This window comes from Pleurodeles waltl, chromosome 3_1, assembly GCF_031143425.1.
Source record: "Pleurodeles waltl isolate 20211129_DDA chromosome 3_1, aPleWal1.hap1.20221129, whole genome shotgun sequence".
Taxonomy (NCBI): Eukaryota; Metazoa; Chordata; class Amphibia; order Caudata; family Salamandridae; genus Pleurodeles; species Pleurodeles waltl.
Genome location: NC_090440.1, coordinates 601,446,554 through 601,472,218, shown reverse-complemented (window position 1 = coordinate 601,472,218; position 25,665 = coordinate 601,446,554). Strand labels below are relative to the sequence as shown.

The following is a 25,665-nucleotide window of genomic DNA, read 5'->3' as shown; positions in this document are numbered from 1 at the left end:
ATACAGGTTTCAAATCTGTTTTGGTCAGTTGTGCTTTCATTTTGTCTGAGAAAGATTTAAGAGTTACCCTTGCATAGCTGAAGCTACAGCTGGTATGAGTCAATGATTGATGCCAGGGGATGCATGTATGCATTAAATAAAAAACAAAAGTAGAAAATGGTGATCTGCGGGAGACTGCAGACTGTTAGTTTCCATGGGGATTCTACAGAGCCAGTTCTGACTTGGTATTTCGTGTCAGGCAGGAATGATCTGATCTGTTCCGGGGGACTGCCTATCCAATCAGACCCATTCAATCTTTCAATCTGTTGAATAAGCTAAAATGATCCACAGTATAATAGGCAGCTGAGAGATTGAGGAGACACAGTGCTGCCGTCTATTTGGCATCTGGGGCTGATAAGATGATCTCATGTATATTTGAGTACTGTTCCGGTCTTCTTCCAGGCTTGAAACCAGATTTGGTATTCATGTAGGAGGCTGTTGGTTCCCTGATCATCTTGAAGTTGGGTGATTTTTCTTTTCTGATGAACAGCAGAATCTTTGTTGATGAAGAGCAGCATAGAGATTGGTCAGAAATTGGATAGAATGGTTGGGTCTGCTGATTTATTTAGCAAAGAGGTGATTGTTTTAGCAGGGAAGGTACTTTTTAGGTATTTCCTACATGCACGCTTGCGCGCTGCTTGTGCAATCTATTGTTACTAAAAAAAAAAAAAAAAAATCAAAGGGGCTTAAAACCAGACCCTTACTTACCTGAACTTACTATTTGCTTACTCCAAAGTCACTCTGATTTACGTGCTTATGATTGGTCAGCACATCATCTCCACGTCACTCCTGTTGTCTTCTTCATCTTCTTCGTTGACCTTGCCGTTGAGTTGCCTCAGGACCAAGCACTCATTCCGGTCACCCCAAATTGGACATTGACCCTTGTCCTTCCTCTGGCTAAGACGGTGAAGGATACTTCTTTTTTTCTTTCTGCTGGCTGTCTTCTTTCTCGCTGATGTTTTCTTTCTTTGCTGAAGTCTTCTATCTTCTTTCTTCATTGCAGTCTTCTTTCTGCATGCTGTCTTCTTTTTTCTTTCTGCATACTGTCTTATCTGTGTTCTTTCTTTGCTGCTGTCTTTTCTTCTTCACCGATTGCTGTCTTTTGTCTTTTCTTCGCTGCTTCTTTCTGCTTTACCGAATGCCGTCTTCTGTCTTCTTTCTTCACCATCTTCTTTCCAGCATGCCGTCTTGTCTTCTTTCTGGTTTACCACATGCAGTCTTCTCTTATTTCTTCGCTGTCTTCTTTCTTCTTTACCACATGTCTTCTTTCTTGTTTACCACATGCAGTCTTCTCTTATTTCTTCGCTGTCTTCTTTCTTCTTTACCACATGTAGGCTTCTTTCTTCACCATCTTCTTTCCCGCATGCCGTCTTGTCTTCTTGCTTAGCTGTCTTCTTTCTTCTTTACCACATGTAGGCTTCTTTCTTCACTATCTTCTTTCCCGCATGCCGTCTTGTCTTCTTTCTTTGCTGTCTTTCTTCTTCGCTGCATTCCCAATGGGTTTTGCCTTTGTTTATTCTTTCTATCTAACTGGATTACAAATATTAGAAAAAATGTTATAACCGTCAACGGTTTATCAAATTTAAAACAAGCATTATTATAACATTTTTCTAATATTTCAGAATCCAGTTAGATGGAAAGAAAAAAACAAAGTTGAAACCTATTGGCTTTGCCAATGCTTTTTCGTCTTGCATTGAGCCATTGATACGGTCTGTATCTTGAGGTACTACTGAATGGATAATAACATCTGTATTGTCCTTCTTGATCTTTTTAGAGCCTTTTTACCATGTTAGTGCTGATAGCACCTAACTTTACCTTAGTCCCACGTACGTCCGCATGGAGAATCCAATTGGGAATCGGGACACTTTCAATTGCATGAGAGCTTTTTTAAACTAGAACAAAGATTGTTTCAAATATGTTGATTATTTAACATTGGGATCCATGTTTTTTGAAAGCCATAGCAGCTTGCTGTGCGTTTTCACAGTAGATCTGTCTTGTTAGTTTGAGGCTTAGCCACCTTTTTTGCTTCACAAATAATGGTGCTTTTTTGAGTCTGCTTGCATGAGGACATATAATGTTGTAACAACAATAAATCGAGATATGCCCACGTTTCTGATAATGAGCCTTTGCTGATAATTCACGTGTATTGCGTGTATGCTCGTTATAGTTGCACAAGAACCAGACTCCATGTTGTTTGGAAGATTCTGGGATGTATGTTTTCAGTGTTACTCGCTGGAAGATTGTGCAGCCTGCAACGTATGCTATGCTCTGTTCACAGTGTACACACTCAGCAGTGCGGGTCTGTTGCCCAGGCTTCTGTGTCATTGTGGAATGAGTGTTATATGGTGCTGAGCGAAATGATTGATTTCAGAAATATGTCCTCTCCCCCATTTCTGTCAATGGCTCCAGTCCCCAACACAAGAAATACCCCAGAGTGAAAGTGAAGTAGTTTCAGTAGTAGCGTAATAATGTGCATGTGCACTGTGCACTTTTGCTGTAATATTGTTGGCAGAGGCAATTTTGGGGGCACAACTATTAACAGTAGTAAGATTCCCTATTGTATGCCTTCACTTCTGACCCCATTATCATGCTGTTCGCCATACAGCACATCAGCTTACTACAATTTGGTTACCGCATAGATAAGCGCCAAGCAATTGCTTTGCACATCCTGTGACTGCTGACTAACAAGTCATAATATGATATCTATTTACAGATTCCTTCGCTTCGTACAGCTGAATGTGGTCATTATGTCTTGCATGTACCATCAGTTTTCTGTTTAGACTGCAGCGCCGAGCAACAACTAGCCTTGATGGAGGACTTGAATTGCAGGTTGAAACACGTGTAGGCTGCGCCCTATTCTATCCATTTTTTGAAAATGTTATTTATGTCCCGTATGAAGGCTTTTTCTGATACAAGACAAATCTACGCTCCTTTGAAAACAAAATCTGATGCCTAAGTGCGACTTAATGTGCTATTCATCTATCCTTCTAAGCACATATTATTTGGTGTGTGCTATGCCACCTTTACAATTAATTAATTGATAAGTATGCTGAACTAGTCCTCGATGTCTACCATTGCTCCACCTGCTGTAACACTGTAAACTTTATCTCTAGCCCTGTCCTTCCTCTTTCTCAAGCACAAGCAGCTGAGTATTTTCGCAGGTATTTACTTCTGCTATCACGCAATGGTATTTTAGTTATAAATGTGTTTTTAGATGAGCCGAGTACCACAACTTATTTCAGACAAGCATCACTTCTTTTGTATTTTGTATTAGTTTTAATCTGAGCTATGCACGTGTCTAAAGAACTGTTTTGGATAATGATGATTTAGTTGGCTGCATTCCAATGCATTGTAGTATGGAACTAGACGCATATGTTCCTTCTTGCTGTCAAACCTGCTTTGTATGTTGACCTTGGCCACACCAGTACCACACAGCCTCCTTACAGCATGCTTGATCTGGTGATTGTTGGCTTTAATGTCAACAACAAAGCCTGATGAGTTATTCTCTTCAAACGTCTTCATGGCAGTAAGCCGGACCTTGATGCTGGCTTGGAGCTAGACGTGTAGTCTGTCTGGGTTGCAGCACAGGGCGTGTATCCACAGTATCTGCATTTCGACCCAGCCAGGAGATTGCATAGGATGTGCCAATCAAGCAGACTATAAATTGGTGACTCAGTGAGGTGACTCAGTAATGTATGGGAGGCTGGTTTTACATCTAGGCCTCGCTGTGAATAGCTGAAGGTGGAGAAATGGAGGTCTGCAATGGATTGGTGACCTATACCTAGCTTACATGTATTTCACTTTTGCGAAGTGCCAGCACTGTCTCTCTTGCCTTCTAAGGACACAGTTCACAGTAATATAGGAAAGTAGTCCAGATACTTTAATAAATAGCATATAGCAAAAGGAACACCTTGCAGTCAGATGTCGGTCAGGGAATGCTTTTAATATCCTTATGGTACACAGTTGCTTTCGGACTTCCATCCCACTTGCAAAGCATGGATATATTTCCTTGTGATGTGCAAGGATGGGACCTATTCCACCCAATTTCCCCTTGTGATTCCAAGGGTCTTGGAGTTATTGCAAATTCCAAGATCATCGGTGAATTGCAATGTCCAGATACCCTACCAGACACTAACAAATTTGCATATTGTGGCTTAGGATTTCGTAATTAGTGGCATTGCCTGCCAATTGGTATAGAGCAGGAAGCACACACACACAAAATCCCCTTGTCTATACGGATCACACTGGTAAGCTTGTTACTCTGAATTCTAGTACGCTTGAGATGCCTCTTTGACCTTAAGCTGAAGGTGGCGGGACTGTACTAATTTTACTTTTCTTGTGGTGTGTATATGCGTAAGGATAGATGGCTGAGCTTCAAGAGCCTTGGACTTTGCATCAATTTTGATAGGGACATTTACCTTACTGTCCTTGAGTATAATTCTGGCTAAGCACATCTGACACCTCTGTTCTAATGACAGTCATTCTTGAAATCTGAATCCAGAGCAGCATGTTATTTTTCTACTTTTTTTTTAAAATGTGCAACATAAAATTCTGCTAAGATATCGAACTTGTGAACGTTGTTTATGGATACTGGAAACAGGATGGATTTTCATAGACCCTCCAGGGCCAGTGGTGATGAGGTGTGTGATCAGCTGGTTTGGTTTAACGTTTCAATTTCTTTCTCCTTCTCTTAGATACATGTATTGGACAGACTGGGGTGAAACACCACGCATTGAGCGTGCAGGCATGGATGGCACCTCACGCAAGATTATTGTGGATTCCGATATTTACTGGCCCAATGGGCTGACCATTGATCTAGATGAGCAGAAGCTGTATTGGGCAGATGCAAAGCTGAGTTTCATCCACCGGGCCAACCTGGACGGATCATTTAGGTAAGCTTTAATTTGATCCTATTGGCTGCTCTGTATGATATGCACAAAAAGTAAGATGAGCCACAGGCTGTGGCATAACTCAGAAAACATGCCCCAATTACCATTTGTCATTACGTTGACAGGGTTTCTTTGCTTATCACTTCTTATTTTGGCCTTAAAGGTTTTATCTAGACAAGTTGTATTTCTCAGACAGTAGACTGCTTTCGTCCTGTAGCAAATTATATATGCTTTGTGTATTTTATTAGTATTTTGTTTGGCGTTTTGAACGATAGATACTTTAACATTTCAAAGCTAAATAGTTAACAAACACAGCTGTTATTTTAGTACTATCTCCAGGACCCAGAGTCTCTCATTTGTTGCCGTGTATTCATTGGTATGCTAGTGCAATACTCGGTGGAGTTCCTTTGACCAACATGTGCTTGTGCCTTTTCCACCAGGCAGTTGTTGTGCCCTTGCTTTCCAAATGACATTTTCTACTGCACGTCATAAGATTTTGTAATGCTCATTTTTCCGTGTGGGGTTGCTACATTGTCCTCTTTTGTGAAAGAGACTGCAGTCATGCTGCAAGGTTCAAGCTCCCCAGTGATGAACCTTCAATGGGGAAACTCCTATAACTGCATCCTGGAAATTTGTTTTAATTCTTTTGAGCGCCTGGATTGATATGCATGATAATTAGTGCCCTCGAGATTTATTTAGTTATTCTTTTTATTTTTTTATTTTCCGTGCAGTATTTTGGGATCCTAAAACATTATGGACACCATGAGCATTGTTCGCTGTATATGCTAGGTTCCTTTAGCATTAATACAGTAGAGATGATGTGTGCTACCAAAATCTGGACTGATGTGTGTGGTCTGAACCAGTGTGTAGTGTATTTGTAATTCCACCGTTTAGTGTATTTTGGTTGTATCAAAAAAAGAGCTAGTAACCCTGTTATATGTAAAGTGTGTTAAGCACTGATGCAGCTAGTAACTATTTTGTGCTCTGCAGTGTACTACGCACGGTGTTTGCTTTGTTGTTTGGAACTAATTCCTTAACCCTGGCTATGAGATTCTATACAGTTGATGGAGTGAGACACTTTAACAATGCAAAGGCCTTGGAAGCTAGCTAGCCCAGTTACTTTCTTTCATAAAAAAAATGTATTGTGCCGTTTTATATTACACACACGATTTGGATCAGTCGTGTATGTATTTGAAGCAGTTCTGTAATAGTTAAAGAATCATGATTTTTTTTGCGTATCCAATCTATTTCATTGTCTGTTTTTAATTATTCATCATATTGCATACCAAATAACTATATACACTTCAGTGCTTGGGCTTTAATAATTATAACACTATTCTTTCAGTCTAATGTTTGTATCCGTCTACCTGTCCGTCTAGCCATTTATCTGTATTTTGTATGTGTGTGTGTGTGTGTGTGTGTATCTGTGTGTGTATATATATATAATATACCTGCTGGTGATAACCAGTAGGTAGTTATAGTTAAGACCTAGTTTCCACAGGAAAAGCATTTTTTTTTTGCCTGTAACCTTGGGGTCGTTTGACAAATCTTGATGAAGTTTTTAAAACTAGTTTGCCACTCATTTCAGCCTTTGTGTGGAAAGTTTAGGGGGCGATTCATCAAGCGTGGGTTGAGGGGGGGAAAAAAGGAGGGAGTGGGTCCAAAAATGTGTTTTCCCCATACAGTTTCCTATAGGGATTTTAGAGACAACTACAGACTGGACTGCTAAATGGAATTTGTCAGAACGGTAGATCTTGGTCCAGAGAAAGTGCTTTTTGTGATTTGGTTTAGTAGTTTTGAAGTTATTAAAGGAAAAATAAATATAGATATCTAGAGAGGCAGATCGTTTGTGGATCAGTGGGCACTGTGGGGTTGAGTGCATGGGGAGGGAGTTACTGTTGGCCTGGCCCTGGGGTCAATCCCTGCTGCATATGGCCAAGGGCTGTGCACAATGGTGGTTTTATTAACATATGGTATTTATGTGTTACTTTGTTAAAAAAATTAGAAATTCACTGAAAAAAACAAATGTAACTGGGACACTCTAGTTAGGTTATGTTTTACTCACACACAAAAAATAGCAATTCAGCAGTTATAATTATATTTATGTTTCTTCAGTTAATTGTATCAATAATTTGTGCCATTAAGCATCTTTAGGCCACTAGTTACAGCTTCTTAACATAAGTATAACTAGAACTGCTGAATTGCTTTTGTGTTTTTTGTGGGTAAAACCTAAACCTAACTATAATGGCCCTGTAACCTTTTTTTTTTTTTTTTTTTTTTCCCATTGATCACATACACACACACACTGTATTTTATTTTTCTAAAATGCTTTTATTATTATTTTAACAGAAATCACTACAGTCATCAGAACAACACATAGTTCGAAGAGTGCTTCAATTCTGGGCATTACAATCTTAAAATATTATTGTTGAAACTGAAACAGGAAAGCTTGTAAATCAATTCCCAAAGTTGAAAGAAAGTAGTACTGATGAAGGGGGTAGGGAGAAGAGGGCGCATGTCAGGTATAACTTATTATAGCAGGGACCACTGCCATTATGTGATGAATGGACTGCAGCGTTTTTTCATGCCACACTTTGTTTGTAACTCACAATCTGTAGCATAGTTTCCAGATTTGAAACTAAATTGTTTATAACTTACATGGCTGAAACACCGTATGAAATGCAAAAGTACCTACACTTTGCAGAATTGAACTGTTCTCCCATTCAGCTGTCGATTGCTGTGCTCAGTAGGTGAGAATTGTGCCCAGGTGATATTAATATACCCAGGAAATAGAGAGGGAAGTGTGTTTGCGTACAACAGGAGTGGACTTCAAGCAAGGTGGAAATAATCTATACCTTTTCGTTTCAAGGTGACATGACTTTGTTAATGAAAAATAATTTCTAGGAAGTCGCTCTATTTAGATGAATGCCAGATATTTTACATCTGTTTTCAAGATATGATGCATTGATTCATAAATGTAGCCCAAATTATACACGTGCATAATAATTGTGACTCCGTTTTCATGCATAGCTGACATGCCAGGAGTAGAAGAGATATATAATTTGTTACAAAAAGTGTGCCATACTCCTGAGGAAAAGACTGTGTGTTTTGCTTTTGAGTAGTGAAAATGGATAGTGTTAATAAAATGATGCCCTGTTCTTCCACGCAAGACAATATCAGTTATTAGTGGCATTTTGAATAGGATATGGTGTTTATTAATCACCTTCTTCCTCATTAAACCACTCTATTTGCTTTATTATGGGGCTCTTATTGTATCAATAACTGTTAGTTAACATGTAAAAATAAAAAGCTTGATATCGGTGCACAGAGTGCCTCATAATTTCAATTTCCATACTGAATAATTTAGTTAACCCTACTGCTTAATTTGACACTTAAGGCCTAATTAGGAGTTCAACGGACGGTTTGAAATGTCTGCCAAACTTCCGGCGGGGAGGTTGCAACCAGACTGGCTACCTTCCCACCGGACCCATTAAGAGTTTCTTTCTGGGCTGACGAGCAGAAACCGAGATTTCCGCCTGCTGCCTAGTGGGAAGCAGGCGGAAGCATTTTCGTCCGCTCATAATCGAGCCCAGTACCCTCACAGTGCACAGCAGACAGTGAACACTGTGATAGTGCTGGCCAGGGGGACCGCTTCACTGACCATGCTAAGTGCATGGGCAGTGCAGGGGTCCCCACTGGCCTCCTGCACCTTTTCTCTGCCAGCCTTTTTTGATGGTGGTAAAACCGCAATGAAAAGCCTGGCCAATTGCGACCTCTGCCACCACCAGCCCATCAGGATCATGGATCCCGGCGGTGCTAGCAATCTAACTGCCAGGGTCTTATTGTAGCGGTCAGAGCGCCACAGCAGCGGCTGTCTTGAGACCGCCAGTCTCGTAATGAGGCCCATGGTAGTTGCATAGCACCAGTAGCCTTGTTCATAGTTTGTGGTCTTTAAACCTAAATTAACCAATAATAACCTTCCATCTACTCTTATTGTCACACTTGTGCCACATACGTACATGTGATTGAAAAAAGCACAAAAGACACACCGTATAGCTGTACAGAAACTGCGTACCAGTAGCAAAAGATAAAATGAAACCTTTAACTTTTTTCAAGAAGAATAGCTTTTTTATTTTGCTGGTTCTTACCATCTTGTAATTTGTATATATATCTTCCTTTTTCAAATTGAATTAAGTCCTTTTGACTAGTTTAGGGAAGCTCTTGTTTGACAACGTTTTTATCATGTTCCGAGTAGCTTCTGAGTTTGGGCAATTTACAAGGTAAGCGAGCTAAGTCATTATAGCCTTTCTGATATCACAGAGGAAGTTCACTTAAAATTTGGAAAATATATGTGTAGCTTAAGAGAATAGTAGTGTAAAAACAGTACTTTGAAGAGTAAACCTATCTTTGAGGCCAGTACAGTTCATTGCTTACTCTCTGAACCCAGACTGGTGACCCTTGAGGAGATGGTCTCCTATATTAGTGCCTGAAAGGCTTCGTACCTACAGTCTTTTTTGACTGCATTATTCTACCCAGAAGCAGAGCCTCATTACAATCGCACAGCGTATGCCATCGCCTCTAAACAAGATTTTTACAGATCCAAAAGGTATCACTGTTCGCTAATTGTGAAAGTGGAGGCAGCTGGAGGCTGGAGTTTTACTACATGAAGGGATCATGCTTAAAACATCTCTGGAATGCAGCTGAGGTTGGTGCTTGGGTAGCGAGAATGATCCCACTATTTACAGAGCAGGCACTTGAACAACTAATTACAACCGTCTTCTGGCCTAAGGAGTGATTTATAACATACGCAAGTCATTTCCATAGATGGCAATCCCCTCCCCTCTTCATATTCCGTGTATCGGTGTGGAAAAAGATTTCAGAACACAGATTTGCTTGGGATGTTGGAGTTGGACGTCAAGCACTCCCATCTGTACAAAATCAAAGACATATTCTTTCAAGACACTGCACAGATGAACTCACTTATGTAAAGCTCCATTTTAGGTTCGGCCTTGAGACAGCTGTTCAAAGAGTTGCTTAATCAAAAAAAAAAAATATATATATATATGTAATGTGTGTGTATATATGTAGGTATGTTTGCTGGCATGTGTGATTGTAGATACACATGCTTTGCATAATCCTGCCATCTAGTGTTGGGTTCGGAGTGCTGCAACTTGTTTTTCTTCAAGAAGCATTTTCAAATCACAGGATCAAGTGGTTCCTCCTCCTTGGTGATACTGCGCATTGGCATTTCTTAGATTGTTTTCTCTCTGCCGTCGTGTTCAGGTGTATTTCAATCGCTCAGTATCTCATTCACTCCGATTGGAGATTCTCTTTCAGTTTTTCCTCTACATGGACAGTATTGTATTTTCAGCTGGGTTTTTTCATTCTACACTCTGTCTTCTCGGTCTGTCCAGATCAAACTTTCATCGGCCCCCATTGGACAGGCCTTGGGCCTACCTCCACATGGCATAGAAGAACATGATACCCTGATGGAACGAATGCCGTTTTGATTCTTCCCCCAATGCCACGCCAAGTTTCCACTCACCGATCACCATAAGGTGTGTAATCTCTGCCTCTCTCCAGATCACCGCAAGGCCACCTGCGACATATGCCGATCATTTCAATCCGAAAAGACCCTTCCGGACTGGCGATCTTGCAGGCTGGAAATGACGCACTCATCCCAGGAGCAGACCCTGGATATTTTTTGGGAAGAACATGCACAGGAGGAGCCAGAGCAGGGGGAGGCTTTCTCCATTCAGGACTCGGACTCCGACCTTCAGTCAGATATCAAGAGCCAGAACATCACCTCTGCGCAGCCCATGAGTACCATTGCCCCTCTTCCCTCCCCAAATATCTCAAAAAAGCCCAAACATAGGGCGCTGGATCACCACTACTGTCTGGCCATGGTCGGTCACAGAAGGTTTCCTCGACCGCCCGCATTCTGGCTCGGCTCCAAAAGCTGCCAAGACTTCGTCTCTGTCTACCATCTCAACCTCTTCTATTTCGGTCCAAATGATGACTGGCAAACCTTCAGCACAGACGACTTTGGCACCAAGTGGGAGCAGCGCATCCACCGCATTGACACCGGAAAACGTCCATTGCCCCAAAGCTTCGGTACCGAAAAGCCACACCACCACTTCTTTGGAATGGATGGAGTCTACCCAGTCCTCAAGCACTACCACTCCCATTGAACCCATCCTTGAAATCATGGACGCTAAGCAGTGCCGCCTTCATATAGAAAGCAGCACAGGATGCATTGTGGGTTCCCCATCCACAAATTTGAAAAGGAGCCTCACTTTTCAGGAGGCTCTAGACACCTCACCTCCTCCTAAGAAACCTCCCAAGGACAAAGCTGCCACCCTTGTAGCCACACCTCCCCGTCCCTCCTCCTCCACCACCATCTTCTCCACCCCTACTTCCTATCCCCCACCTCCCTCTTCTCCTCCTTCCCCTGCCTCTCCTACTGCAGGAGACGTGGGTTCACCTCTTTATGCTGGGCGGGACCTAAGATAATACCACAAGACCCAGACCTCTGGGACTGTTATGGTCCAGATCCTCATATTTCTACTGATCCTGATCTTTACCTTTCACGTCTCTCTCCTGCAAAGGATACTACCAGCTAACAGCAGGTCATTGCCAGGGCCACTGCCTACCACAACGTCCAGCTCCACAGATATCATACATATACACCCTCACATCAACACACAGGGACATCTAGTACCTCCCTATGCTGCCAGGGATGCTTTGCCATGCTGAAGACATCTTCAAGGGGCCTGTCTGCTCAAGAATAATTGCACGTAGTGTGGTCCACTTTTCATCCAGTCTCAAGTCCCACCAGATCTCATTGTGGCTACCACTGCCAGAAAGAGGGCTAACAGTCAGGCTATTGGGGACTCTCCTCCACCTGACAAAGTAAGAAAATTGATGCAGCAGGCAAGACATTAGCTGCACAAGCCAATTTGCAGGCCTTACTTTCACGCTATGACCAGGCTCACTGGGATGAGATGGAGGAACTCCTCCAATATCTCCCGTATAAGCGCTGTAAAAGTGCACAGCAAATTGTTTCCGAAAGTCAAACAATTGCTAACAATTCAGTCAATGCAAATTAGATGCAGAAGACACAGCCACACGGGGGGTGAACACCAGTGTCCTGCTCAGAAGGCATGCATGGTTCAGATGCTCCGGCTTCAAGCCAGAGGTGTACAGCAAGCTGTGCGTAATATGCCTTTTGATAAGGAGCACCTCTTGTGTCCCCAAGTTGACTCCACACTCAACAAATTAAAAAAGGATACAGACACTAAAAAGGCCATGGGAACCCTGCAGTCCCAAGTACACCCAAGTGTACAGGGGTGGTTACAGGTTATCCACAACATCTGACCAATCTGCCTCACAACACAGACAAGCCTCGTCCTCCTGTTCTGGAGGCTCTTTTGGGGCGCATACAGAGGAAACAATTCAAGAGGGAGGGGAAAAACCACCATAGCACGTGGCTCACCCTTGTCTGCTAAACACTGACTACCTCCAACTCCCCACTTCTCATTCCACTCTGGTAGGGGGCCCCCTCCAACTTTATCACACTTAATGGACACACATAACATTGGACCTTCGGGTCCTTTCCATTATCCAACATGGTTGTTGTTTGGAGCTAACCTCAACACCCCCAAACACCTCCTGAGGGGCGAGATCCAATCTTTACTTTTGAAAGGGGCAATGGAGCCAGTTCCTATTTAATACCAAGGAACAGGAGTATACTCCCTCTACTCCTACTTCCCAAAAAAGGCGGTACTTTCAGGCCTGTTCTGGATCTCTGACCATTAAACCAATACATCCCATCAGGTCATTTTTCAAATAGTCACCCTCCAGGACGTTATCCTACTTCTTCAACAAGGCGACTTCATGACAGACCTAGACCTGAAATACGCCTACTTTCACATTCCTATTCATCCTGCACACTGCAAATATCTACGATTTGTGGCCACGGGACAACATTATTAATTCAAAGTTCTGCCTTTCGGGGTCACAACAGGTCCCAGAGTGATCACCAAGTGCCTAGCTGTTGTCACAGCACACCTCAGAAGACAAAAGATACATGTGTTCCCTTATCTAGATGACTGGCTCATCAAAGCCAGCACCCTGTGCCAATGTCAATGTAACTTTCAAACAACAGTAAACCTTATCCACAAGTTAGGATTTACAGTCAATATCCTCAAATAACACCTAGAACGTCTTCAAGTTCAACCATACCTGGGGACCATTCTCAACACAGAATTGGGGTTAGCTTACCCCAAACCAGCCAGTATTCACAACTTTCATTATACAATCTCTCAGTTAAAGGAGAATCACACTTACACAGTCAGGATAGTTAAGCACCTCTTGGGTATGATGGCATAATGTATTACCATTATGCCTCATGCCAGGTTCCACATGCGTCCTCTACAGCAATATCTCTCACCAGTGGTCTCAGTCACAGGGTCACCTTAAAGATCTAGTGTTAATAGACCGTCTGACCTGTCTCTCTTGGCAATGGTGGAATTCCACCAACCTACTAAAAGGACGGCCTTTTCAAGACTCTCTTCCTCAAATGATTGACCTATGACGCATCTCTGACAGGTTGGTGTGCACACCTTCAGAACTTTACAGTGCAAGGGTAGTGGGCCTCAATCACCAGCCCATGCACATCAGTGTTCAGAAGCTTCAGGCAGTGTTTCTAGTCCTGAAACTTTTTTTTCTCTCACTTATTGCACAAGACAGTCTTAGTCTGTACAGACAACATGACATCAATGTACTATATGCAAAAACGGGGGGGGGGGGCACAATCACTCCAGTTGTCATGCCTTGCACAAGCAATATGGAAATGGGCTCACCATCACCATATTCATCTACTGGCAGAGTATCTCCCAGGAATGGGCAACGATTTTCATCAACAAGTACAAGACAACTGTCACTGACTCCTAGAGCGCATTCCGCTAGGAAAAAAGATGCCACTATGACAATTTTAGGAAACATTCCCTTAGCTGACATTTGCAGAGCATCTACATGGTCTACATAGTATACATTCACAAAGCACTATTGTATAGATGAACAAGTGTGTCAACAAGCTAATGTAGGACAGGCTGTCCTAAGAACACTTTTTCACACAAATGCAACTCCCACAGACCAGTCACTGTGTTTTTAGGAGGGTCTGCTTTACAGTCTGTGCAAAGCATGTGTATCTACAGTTACAATTGTCATTGAACAGAAAATGTTACTTACGTAGTAGACATCTGTTTGTTGGCATGTAGGGCTATAGATTCACATGCGCCCTCCCTCCTCCCCGGACGCCTATAGCCATTTTAGTTACTTTATACTTGTGTATAGTTGTACATAGGTACTTATACTCACATGGGCATCTTCTTTTTATACCTCTTATGCTCTGCTCTCACCCGCCTGCAGGAAAACAATTTAACAAAGGATGCAATGTCCATGCATAGTATCACCGAGAAGGAGGAGCCACTCGATACCGTGACCCGAAAATGCATCTTGAAGAAAAACTATTTGCAGCACGCTGAACACAACACTAGATGGCAGAATTATGCAAAGCATGTGAGTCTACAGCACTACATGCCACAAACAGATGTCTACCTGGCAAGTAACATTTGCCATATCAATACACAAAAGGTTACGCTGCGCTCCTGGACTACTCAAAATTTGCCTTTATTCCAGATTAGGGCAACTGTCAAAGCATTTCAACTCCTACGAGTCTTGCTCACTGAATTTTGAGAGGAGTGTGTTGTATCCTTTTATTCACTGATTTATTAGAGGGTTTCTTTTTTTTCTTCCCTTTATTTATGAGAGGTATGCTTGCAATAAACAAATAAAACCAAATCGTCTCAACTTGCCAAAGGCAGACCAATTTACTTCAATCTTTTTGGCATAGTGGCTTGTTTGCACCCGTAGGAGCAAAGTGATGCACTGATGTTATGCAAAGTAGGCCTCTGGTAAAAGCAGCATTATTAATGTCTTATTTAGGTTTTGCCTGCGTTGTGGTGAAATCTTTTTTTTGTATCAGGAAAAGAAATCTGAAAAAGTGGCTTGCAGCCTTCCCATTACTTGGCATTGGTAGGCTTCCCAGGTCACTCTCCTTTTCTTGCTTCTTATTGGTCAACAGCAGCTGCAGACGTCATCTGGCTGCACTTCCTCTCTTTGTTCCTCGGGTCTGGCTCTTCCCTGGAGCTTGGACGAACTATCCTTTAAGGTTGGCGATCAATAGCTGGCAACCAGTGTCCTTCTAGTATCCCCTCAGTTCTGAGGTATTATTTTAGTATCATTTCATGCCTGCACTCAATACGAGTGGATTTTGTTTTTGTTTTCTTTTAATACAAAAGATCGTCGCCATAGCAAGGGGCTGGGCGCAAACTGTACTGATGTGCAAGTGATTTCTCACGTTCCAGATGACACCAATCCGAGGTCGCTGACTCCGCCTAAAAAGCAACAAGGAAAGCATTGGCAAAATGAATACGTTTTGCCTATGCGAAATCTGTTGGCTTTGTCACTGTATTTTTTTACATGTTGCACAGCAGTTGAGCTGCTTTGCAGCATGGATTAAAGTTGTAAAAGAAAAAAAAGCGCTATGACGTGGATAATGCTGATTACGTCAGTGTTTTTTAAACTAAGCAATATTGCAAACTAGCGCAACTGCTGCTATTCAACATGTGGACAAAACCAATAGATTTCGCGTAGTTCCAGGATTTACAAAATCCTGGAACTCTGCAGTCACAAGCAAAAATATTTGCACTGCAAGAAGACAAACTGACTTTTGACCTCTGTCTCTGATCACAAAACAAATTTGACAAGAATAAGATTTAAAGGCATTTTGCTAATTCAGTTTGACTGAACAAAACAACTGTTCTTTCTCCACTCACCAGAAGGGTCCAGTGGAGTCTAAAAAATATCCCGACCTCATAAAATAAAACTCGCCATAGCGAGCGGTCAAGTAGATTTTTGAAGCCCTGCTGCATGAGATGCTACTGCTGTGCTAAAATTGGTGCCTGAGGAGGGCTTTGCTGGTTCTTGTAGGTAGGTTTGGGCTGTTGTTCTCATCATCCATCTGCACAGGAAGTGACATCACTGGTTTCCTGCCAAAACTATCCTAAAAAGAGGTCAGACAAGAACTTCGTTTTTCAGCACTCATTTGTACAAGACATGCATCACCGGAATTGCCATCATCCATCTGCACAGGAAGTGACATCACTTCCTCCCATCTCCCTAATTTATGTGTTGTCTCCAGCAAAGGGTGGACACAGACCTGGGCATTGCATGTTTGGGCCTCTTGGGACCGGGAAGGGCCGTGGGCCAGAACCTCTGTTTCAGACAAACTTATAAAGCAAGATTCTAGTCTTGTGCCTCACTCACAACTTCATACTATCAATCCTCGGGACCACCACACCCAGATGTAGATAACCTATACTCCCACATAGCATTCACACAACACAGACCCAACTTCCTACACATTCCCCTATCACACAACCTCAAACTACAGAACACCCATTCCAGTTCGTGTTCACTAGTGCTCACTCTGCTGTACTCCACACACCATACATCACAGACCTCATTACCTATCACAAGCTTGCTGCCTTCTTCATCACAGAAACATTGTTTGTCCCCTACATCTTTGTGCATCCTAGACATCCTTCTTTCCACCGGCTAAAGTACTCATGGTGTGAACCACGCACAGAAGAAGGATCCTGCACACTAGGCAAGCAAGTAACTCAACTCCATCAAGCTTCTGACATGCCATGTTCCTCTCTGCAACTCAGACAGCTGCCTTCCATCTCATATACAGGCTTCCTGGTCAGAGGTAGGAACTCATTGTTGAATTCTCAGATCACCACCACCACCTCGTCCATCTGACATGGCCACACCACCCTTTAGGGTGACTTCAATTTCCCACAGATTATGCAAGCCAAAAACAATGAGAGGAAGATCCTCTTTAACCTCATAGATGCACTCAATGTGATACTGCATGTCACACAACCAACACATTCCAAAGTTCATATCCTTGATCTGGTCTTCTCAACAGCACACCAACTGACCAATCTGCCATCCCCATCTTCCTTGGTCAATAACTAACAACCATCCAAGGTCAACACAAAAGAGAGTACCAATCCTTCAAAGACTTCTCTGTAGACAAACCTAATGTTTGAACTAATATCTTGCGCCATTAGCTGCACATCCAAAAAAACTGGACACCATGTCTGTCCATTGGTCTGCTATGGGTCGTTTGCAAAGTCACTGTTGTTCTTGCAGAATCCTCTGCAGCTGCCTAACTCTCAACTTCCTTCTTCCATTTGCGATGTGGTGGTCCTGTTGGTGATCTCCAATTCACTGCAGTTGCTCGTCTGGCTATCACTAGTGGCAACTCTAGAAACTCTGCTTGCCTGAGTGTGAGAATAGAACCCCAGGAGACATATGTCAGGAGTATACAGAGCAGCCAGTCCCAGGGTTCTCTCCAGCTCTTTCACCACTACTTTCCTGACTAGAATTATTGACAGGCAATTCCGGCATCAAGTAGGTGACATTGTGGGCAACATATGTCCTCCTTGCCTGCCACTATATTTATCCTGTGGGGTGTCAAATAAGTTCAATGTATGTCATCGACCTGAGTAAATTTAAATCTAATATTCCTGGAGACCCTAGTTAGATGTTCTCATATCTGCATCCACTCTTTATCTAAAAGTGTCCAACTTCATGTGTTTGTGGTTCCATGAGGTCACCTCAATCTCAAGCCCCCAAAAGATTGCATGTCAGGTAGGCACTCTTCTACTGTCATGGATATGAGACCTCTAAATGCACCATTCCCGTAACTGTCTCCAATGGTGTCATTCTCCACTGCACCCGACTCCTCAAGCCCTCTAGAGGTAACAAACCCACTCTGAATGTTTGCAGTCCCACTAAAGGAAGGGCTGTGGCTATAGGACACAATCCCTGGTGATCTCCACCATGGTTCAAGCAGTGCAGGGCGATTAAAAAAATAAAAAAAAAATAAGGTTTTGGTGGATCATTAGTTTTCACTACTGTTCCCAGTCGATATGCTATCAAGGTATCCCCATGCTGCGATTCACCCACATTCCTGCCAGGCCTAGACCCGCCAACCATCTAGAGATCCACTTCAACGGGGCAGCTTAGTAATTTGGAGCTCCCAATCCATATTTAAGGATCGGGCGCTGACTTATCTTCTGCAAATTTTTCAGGTGTTCCCCATTCCAGATCAATTTACGTTATAGGGTGACCAGTGTTCTAAACAAGTTCCATGTATTCAAACGGCGATTAATGAAATAGCTAAGAATTTGTGGGAGGAGTACCAATTTAGATTGTGCAGTTCTTGCTATAATAGGTACGTTAAGGGTACCCCAAAAGGTAATACTGTTGTGTATGGCCCACATGGCAACACCCATATTACCCACACTCTTGTCCTCATCAGCATGATGTAGTCTGCCTGTTGAGTTTTATCAAACATTTGCACATTTGTTGATGCCTCTTCTGGTGGAGCTTTAAAAGGAGGCCACAAAGTCCAGAGAGGCCGTAATACTATGTATCCTCAAACCAGTCAAAGACACAACAGGCGTGGCCTCTTACAGACCATTCGTGGTGTCCATAGACCCTACTAAAGCTTTTGACACCCTTATTTTCGAGAAATCGTGTGGTGCAAGAACTTAGGGGATACATTAAATAAATGGGTCACTTCACTGTATGCAGGTGCTAGAGCTCAGGTTAAAGTGGGACAATGTATATCTACATGAATCCTGGTACTGCAAGAAACAAGACAGGATTGTCCCCTCATATCTTTGCTATAGCTGTGGAGCCTTTTTCTTGCACGGGGTGAGCAGGGCAGTGGGAAGCAGGAATTCATTTTTGTGGTATGGAGCATAATATATTGCTGTACACAGACGACAAGCCTCTGTACACTAGACCCTGATAACCTCACCAGCTGCTAGCCCATCACTCACCAATCATTCTTCCGCAAGATCATTGACAAAGCAGGCTATGTTCAACTCCAAAATTGCATCAGTGCTAACCATCTCCTGCACAAATACCAGTCTGTATTTAGATCACTCTGAAGCACAGAGACCGCTGCCTTACACATCATGGACTGTGCCCTCTTGACCATAGACGGCCATGACCTGTGCCTCCTAATTTTTGCATGACCTTTCGGCTACCTTAAACACAGTTGACCATCCCACCCTCGTATGCACCCTTGAGATGTGAATGGAATTCACCAGCAATGGCTCTCAATGATTCTCCTGCAATGGCTTTCAGTGATTCTCCTGCCTTTCAACCGACACTACATGGGTACCTCTGGGTCACAAAAGTTACCTGTCGTAGGTAGAGTCTCCCAAGGTCCTCATACTGCCTTTTGTCTTTTTCAACCTTTACAAGGAGTCACTTGGCGATCTCACAGATAGCAGGTTTGAGATTCCCCAAAATACTGATAATCCACTCTACTTGAAAGTGTTCTCTGCTTCAGACCTCCAACGCCTCAAACACTGCTTGTGCTTCCTCCAGACTGGGATGTCCAGAGCCTACCTGAAGTTCAACCCAGCCAAGACAGAATTCCTATTATTTGCCAAGTAAAGCAAACAAGATATAGTACAAACCTTGCTCAATGACATATAAACCTTGACAACTTTGAACCCCAATTCTCATCGAAAGCCAAATCACTTGGATTCAGCCTGGATACCAACCTCTCCCTCAAGGAACACATTGCTAGAAAAAGAACAAATGGCCTGGTAGCAGGTCTCTCTTCTAAAGGAAGTCAAATAGCTTCTTTCAGAAAGCTGCTTCAAACTGCTGTTCAAGCTCTTGCATTTTCTCATATGGATAGTGGTAATGCCCTTCTCCATTCCTTCTCAGACTGCACACAGGCACTCCTCATGGGCATCCTAGAAGCCACAGCTCATCTCATCCAGTGCTTGAAAAAAATATTATGTCACCACCCCCTCCCCTCCACTGATGACTGCCATTGCCAGCTTGCACCATATTCAAAACCTCTTTAATATTTGCAAAGCCATCACAGCCAGTACTCCGAGGACTGCAGGCAAGGTCACCATCTCTGGTGGTTCTCGGCATACATGCAGCCAAGTCACAATTAGACTGCAGACTAAGGAGTGTAAAAATGGGAAAAAGACAAACTACCTTTTCCATCTATGATCTTAGGATCTGCAACAACATCTCTATCCATCAGGGCTGCCCCAATGCTGCTTCAGTATAGGAAAGAGATGAAGTCTCTTCTCCTTAAACTCTACCTCACAATGCATTAAACGTCTAAAACGTAGTTTCCTCGCCTATTGCTCACTGGCTTTAAGCTAGCCTTTGACCATGTACAGATCTCCGCTGCTATTTGGCTATAGGAATACCATATACACACATACATAAAAACATGCATGCATACACACAAATAGCCAAGTCAAAATATAATAAATGAAGGCACAGTATACAGTGCTTTGGAGCTGCTGTGGGATTGTGTAAAATATTTGGAGACTTTAGCACTTTATTTATTTAAATGCATGCCAAAGTAAGTTTTAGATAGTATTTGAAGACAAAACTGGTCCAGCTCAGGTTAGGTTTGGTTGCTACTGAAAGTCATACCTTTCTCCATGTTGGAGATGTGTAGGAGTCTTTAGATGCCGTAATAGAATGGTGAAAGTGCTATTTCAGATTCATAGTGCACGAATTCCAAGCCCAAGCATGAAGCTTATATGGTGTCTGTTATCCATTACTTTGTTATTAACATTGAGTATCGGCCTCTAGTACAATGTTCTACAGTGACACTTAGGAGGACACGAAAGGAGTCATTGTGGGAATAGAGGGGGTGTGGGAATCATTTAGGAGGCGTATTGGGCAATTTTACAAAATTATGGTTATCCGGAAGAGAGGATTACAGTAGTTTCATAGGTAGGGCTAGGTCATTTGAGGTCCAGGCCTGTGGGCAGCCTGGGATAATTTGGTGAATGATATGGGGGTGTTTTGATAGTTTGGGATCATGAGAGTTGAAGTTCAGGATCCTTTCTGATATAGTATGCTAGATGTTTGCTTACCAACCACAACCAGTGTGTCCAGATAGGAACCTAAACAACCCAGAAACTATCCAACTCCTGCAGAGTGTCCTAGGCTCCGTCTTTTTACCTGGTCATCTTCAACCTCTATATTAACCCAATGAAAAGCTACCTGCTAATGCTATGATGACACATTACTCTACAAAAAAAACTCCAATACTTACAAAATCACACAACCTCAAACCTGCCTCGATTTATCCATCACCGACCTAACACTTTAACCCGACCTAGACAGAATTCCTCCTGCTCACCAGTAGTAACAAAGGATCACAAATTAAAGCCCAGGTATCAGAAATTAACTTACAAGTTCATCCCCCAGTTGACACCGAATACAAAATCACTTGGTTTCATTCTTGAAACAGTCTCAACACTGACCACTTTTTCAAAGAAGGCATTCACAACAAAACCAAGACACCATAGTACCAACTCTCCTTTTGAAGAAAATGAAGCTCTAACGCCCAAAAATTTACTTTTGAAAACTCGTAGCCTCAGCCTTCTTGCATCTCAGTAGATTAATTACCCTTCTTTGCGGTCTCTCTAGTCCCATACTGGCTCCTATGAAAAGCATCCTACATGTGCTTTGTCAAAGGTCTAAAGACATTGGGCATGCTAACACTAATAGAACTGTCCTTTCACCCCCTCAGAGCCTGATTTAGCTTCAAAAGAAGCTGCATCACATACAAGGCCACTAGAACACCAACCCTTTCATACCTGGCAGAGAAATAAACTATCCCCTGCGAACAGCACCAAACAAGAAGACTGCACATCACCAGGCTGGAATAAAAAAAAAAAATCCAAAAAATTAGAAACTGGAAGACCAACCTTCTCCATCTATACTTCAAGGGTCTGGGCGTATCCACACCAGAGTAAGACCAATCCTTCTGCAATTTAGAAAGGAGATGAAGATTAATTTTTTCAGGGACCACTACATCTCCAGTCACTAGAGTTCACCATTTGTGATCGAAACAGAAACATAACTGGGCTCTTGACCTTGTTCAGAACTGTTGCTTTCTAGCTAGGTTCACACTACATATTTATACATATATACATTTGCTGAACAGCATTGGCTTGGTGGTAATTTGGTGAGGACAGAGTGATGAGATTTGAGATGTTGTAGGAACGATATTTTGGGGAAGTGTGACGGGATTTGGTGGTCAATGTGAAGTTATTTGTTCAGTCAATTTGTGGATGCATTTTGGATCTTTCTGATGGATGCATCTTCCCACAGATTACTCACCTTTAAATGTGATCCAGCATTTCCCCCTACTGTTGTTATGCAGCATATCCAGGTGGCACCATACATCTTAGGCCCAGACTTCATCTTGGGACATGGCAACACTGGAGTATATTAGGCACCATCTTGCATGCTGCATCAGTTTTTGTCATTGATGCGGGTCAAGAGATGTCTGACCCTGCTTGACAACAATCCTCAGAACTTCGGTAATAACTAGGTCATGTCTTCATTTTGAGGGTTTAGTCCTGTTGAAGGTCCCTCAAGAAGATATTGGACTTACATGACTTCTGCATGTGATGTCTGAGATCTGAATAAGAAGATACAGCCTGCAATTCCTGTGTCTCCATGCATTCAGTGGCATTGGCAAGGTTGAGGCTAAATAGTGTTTGGCCAGAACCCACAGGAATAGACCAAAAGATGTTCCTCATTACTATGCAAGTCAGCTGTATGGAACAAACACCTAAAATCTTTCCATAAGAAACACAAAAAAACTATAATAAAGAGAAGTACTTTTCTTTAAGGAACTTCTGCTGCTACTTGCAACCATTTGGAGTTGTGTTGTCAGACTCTTATTACTGAATAAGATCCTGATGCTGAAGAATGAGAGCTGCATTTTCAACTCCATTGGCCGGCCCCCAGCTTCGGTTGAAGCTTTCGGATAGGCTGTGGTGGATCTGTCAAGGATGGCATCTGTGTCCTCTGTGATGCTGTCCATGGGGAAGCACATTCTTGCAGGCTTTATGACTTTGGTGGTCCTTATGCCACACCTCCATGGATTTCATCCTTGGCACCCACGAAGAAGTTGAAATATGCCAAGATCCCATCCCCCTTTTAGTGAGAACCTTCTTTGATGCTGATGCTGCTCATGGACCTGACTTTAATGCCTCCCTGAATGTCATTGATGTTTCAGGAAATTATTAATGTGTCAAGAGGAAAAGTTAATGTGAACTTGAACCATGTTCCCTTGACAAAGACTTCCTAGGGCTCTGAGATGTCTGTTTGGAAGAGCTGTTCATTTCAGACTGATCATGTATTGCTGAGTAAATTCCATGGATTAACACGAATGCCTGCTTATATCTGGACTTGCAGAATGCAAGTGGCCTGGACACCTCACCAGAAAGGGACATACTTTACTCCCCTGGTCCAGCTTCCTCATCTATAATTGTGGTGCAAAAGGCAGTTAAAGCCTTGCAATTGACCTCGCCTTCTGTGGGGGCAAGTCTAGCATTTTGACTGAGATCTTGGAACACTGTTCCAAACTGACAAAGCCCTTGCTTTCGTTTGCTGAGGTTCTCTTAGGTCATGTCATAACTGCATGGGAAAACTCTTCAAGCACAGCAGTCCAGATAACCAAATGGCAATGGGCTACTCTGTGTGACTCCCACTTTGTCTTCTCCCTCGTCCATGGGTAGTCAGTGTTTGCTCCTTGAAACAAAACCTGAATGCCTTCAAACAGCACCTCCTGATAGAGTTGAAGGAACTTGTATTGGCTGAAAAGTTTTCTTTTCTTGTACCTTAACTTTCCACACTGTTATTGCAGCCTGTCATCTGGGCTGATATTTTTAGGTTGCATGGGAATTGGTGAAATTTACAGTACTCGGCTTGCCAGGCCACTCAAAAAGCCTTTTACAAATCTGGTCATTGACGGTTTAATGCATCCAAAAAGTGCTTTTGTTGAGATTTGGGTTCTGGAGACACCGTTGTTCTGTCCATATGCATGGCTGTCACACATAGCAAACTTGTTTGGGTACATTACCCTGGCATCTTTTGAAAAAGCTCAAGCAATGGAAATGCACTTTGATGGCTAACGGCTGTTGACTAAGAATTAAGATTCCTCCTGGAATGCTCCAAAAATAGGAGGTCTATGGCTCACTTGCTGGGTCTAGCCTCAGAATGGAAGCACTACTACCAGAAAAGCCATGACTAACAGCAGCACATCCACTCTCCACCATTTTCTACTGCCCCTCCCCCAGCCATCCTCTTCCATGGGGAGTGGTGGGGGTGGGAGGTATGGTCTCATTTTTTACACTATTTGAGAAACTATTATAATGGACCGCTGGGTCATCCAGCTAATTTGCAGGGCTATGTCCTACACTTCCTATCCCTCCCTCCAGGACTGCCCTTCTTCTACTAGGATGTGCCCTCCAGCGCACACCTCTATTTTGTAGACAGAGGTCCCTCTGGAAGGCAAGGGCATGGGCTTGTATTACCTGTACTTCTTGGTCCTCATGAAGGACAGAGTTATGATACCTACTGTGGATTGCCACCTTTTGAATTTGTTTATTTGGCTAAACAAGTTTGAGATACTGTATCTGAGCCTTATTGGCCCTGAAGGCAGATAGGTGATTTAGGCGTTTGAGGCATTCGGACTCTCTCAATGGGACAGATTTGTAATCACAACCTGCATTGATAGATTGGTTAGCGGGCTTCCTAGTTGTCCAAATTATGTTTGTGGCTTTATCACATAGTCACAAGGACTCGAGCTAAAAACCCTCATTCTCCATCACCTGCAATGTTTGAGGATTGGGACAGCTGACCTGACCATCTTGCTGTGAAAGCAGGTCTTTTTTGTGAGAGAGAGTGTGAATGTGGAGTGTCAGCGGGTCAGCATATCAGGTATCAGGTCTTCCATACCCATTGTAGGACAATCGAGATAATCTCTGCAGTTCTTTTGACAGGAACAGAACTTGCGGAAACATGTACCACAGACTTTGAGGTCAGCTGAACCAGAAGGCATCCCCCATGGAAACATTCAGAGGGAAGTGTAAGGCACAAAACTGGAGACATCCTGTTTTCTGGATTGTGGTGAAGAGGTTCACAAATGAAAAACCCAAATCTGGAGAAGATCCCCGCTGTCACGTTGGCTGTAATGCTTTATCCTTCAGTGAGCGAAGACTGAGAAAATCCACCATCACATAGAGGTGTGATGAGGTCCCACCTGATAAATCCTCATTGCTGCAACCACTGTCAAACAGATGCAAATCTCCTCCAAGATACTGCCCTGTCTGTTGATGTAATGGACATTAGAAATCTGAATGCTGTTTCTTGAGATGGAGGGGGGGGGAAATGCTTTGATTGTAATTATGCAAGCCAAAGGCCCCATGCCATCATGCTGTTAAGATGCATATCCGAACCAGGCAAGATGACACATGGACTTGTTTTGAATTTCTCCTGAAGAGGCAGATCTCATCTTGGCTGCCGGCAAACCGTCTGTGAAATTTGCCTACATGGGTCGCTGGAAGGCAGAATGCCTGAATCCTTTGCAGTAATGCCTTTTTTGATTTTTTTTTTTTTTTTTTTTTTTTTTTAGATTCATGCTGTCACTTTGCTTAGCCTGGCCTGGACGTGGCTACTGTAAAAGGTTATTTGCCTGCCCTATCTGTCTTCATATGCCCCCAACTATCTTTATTAG

General features: G+C 42.8%; 1 protein-coding gene across 1 annotated transcript in view; it reads left to right on the top strand.

Moving 5' to 3' along the window:
• Positions 1-25,665, top strand: part of LRP5 (LDL receptor related protein 5) — a 397,037-nt gene that overhangs the window by 105,005 nt on the left and 266,367 nt on the right. Inside the window, exon 3 of the mRNA XM_069223040.1 lies at positions 4,734-4,931. Within this exon, the coding sequence (XP_069079141.1) occupies positions 4,734-4,931 (198 nt within the window). The remainder of the gene's footprint in view (positions 1-4,733; positions 4,932-25,665) is intronic.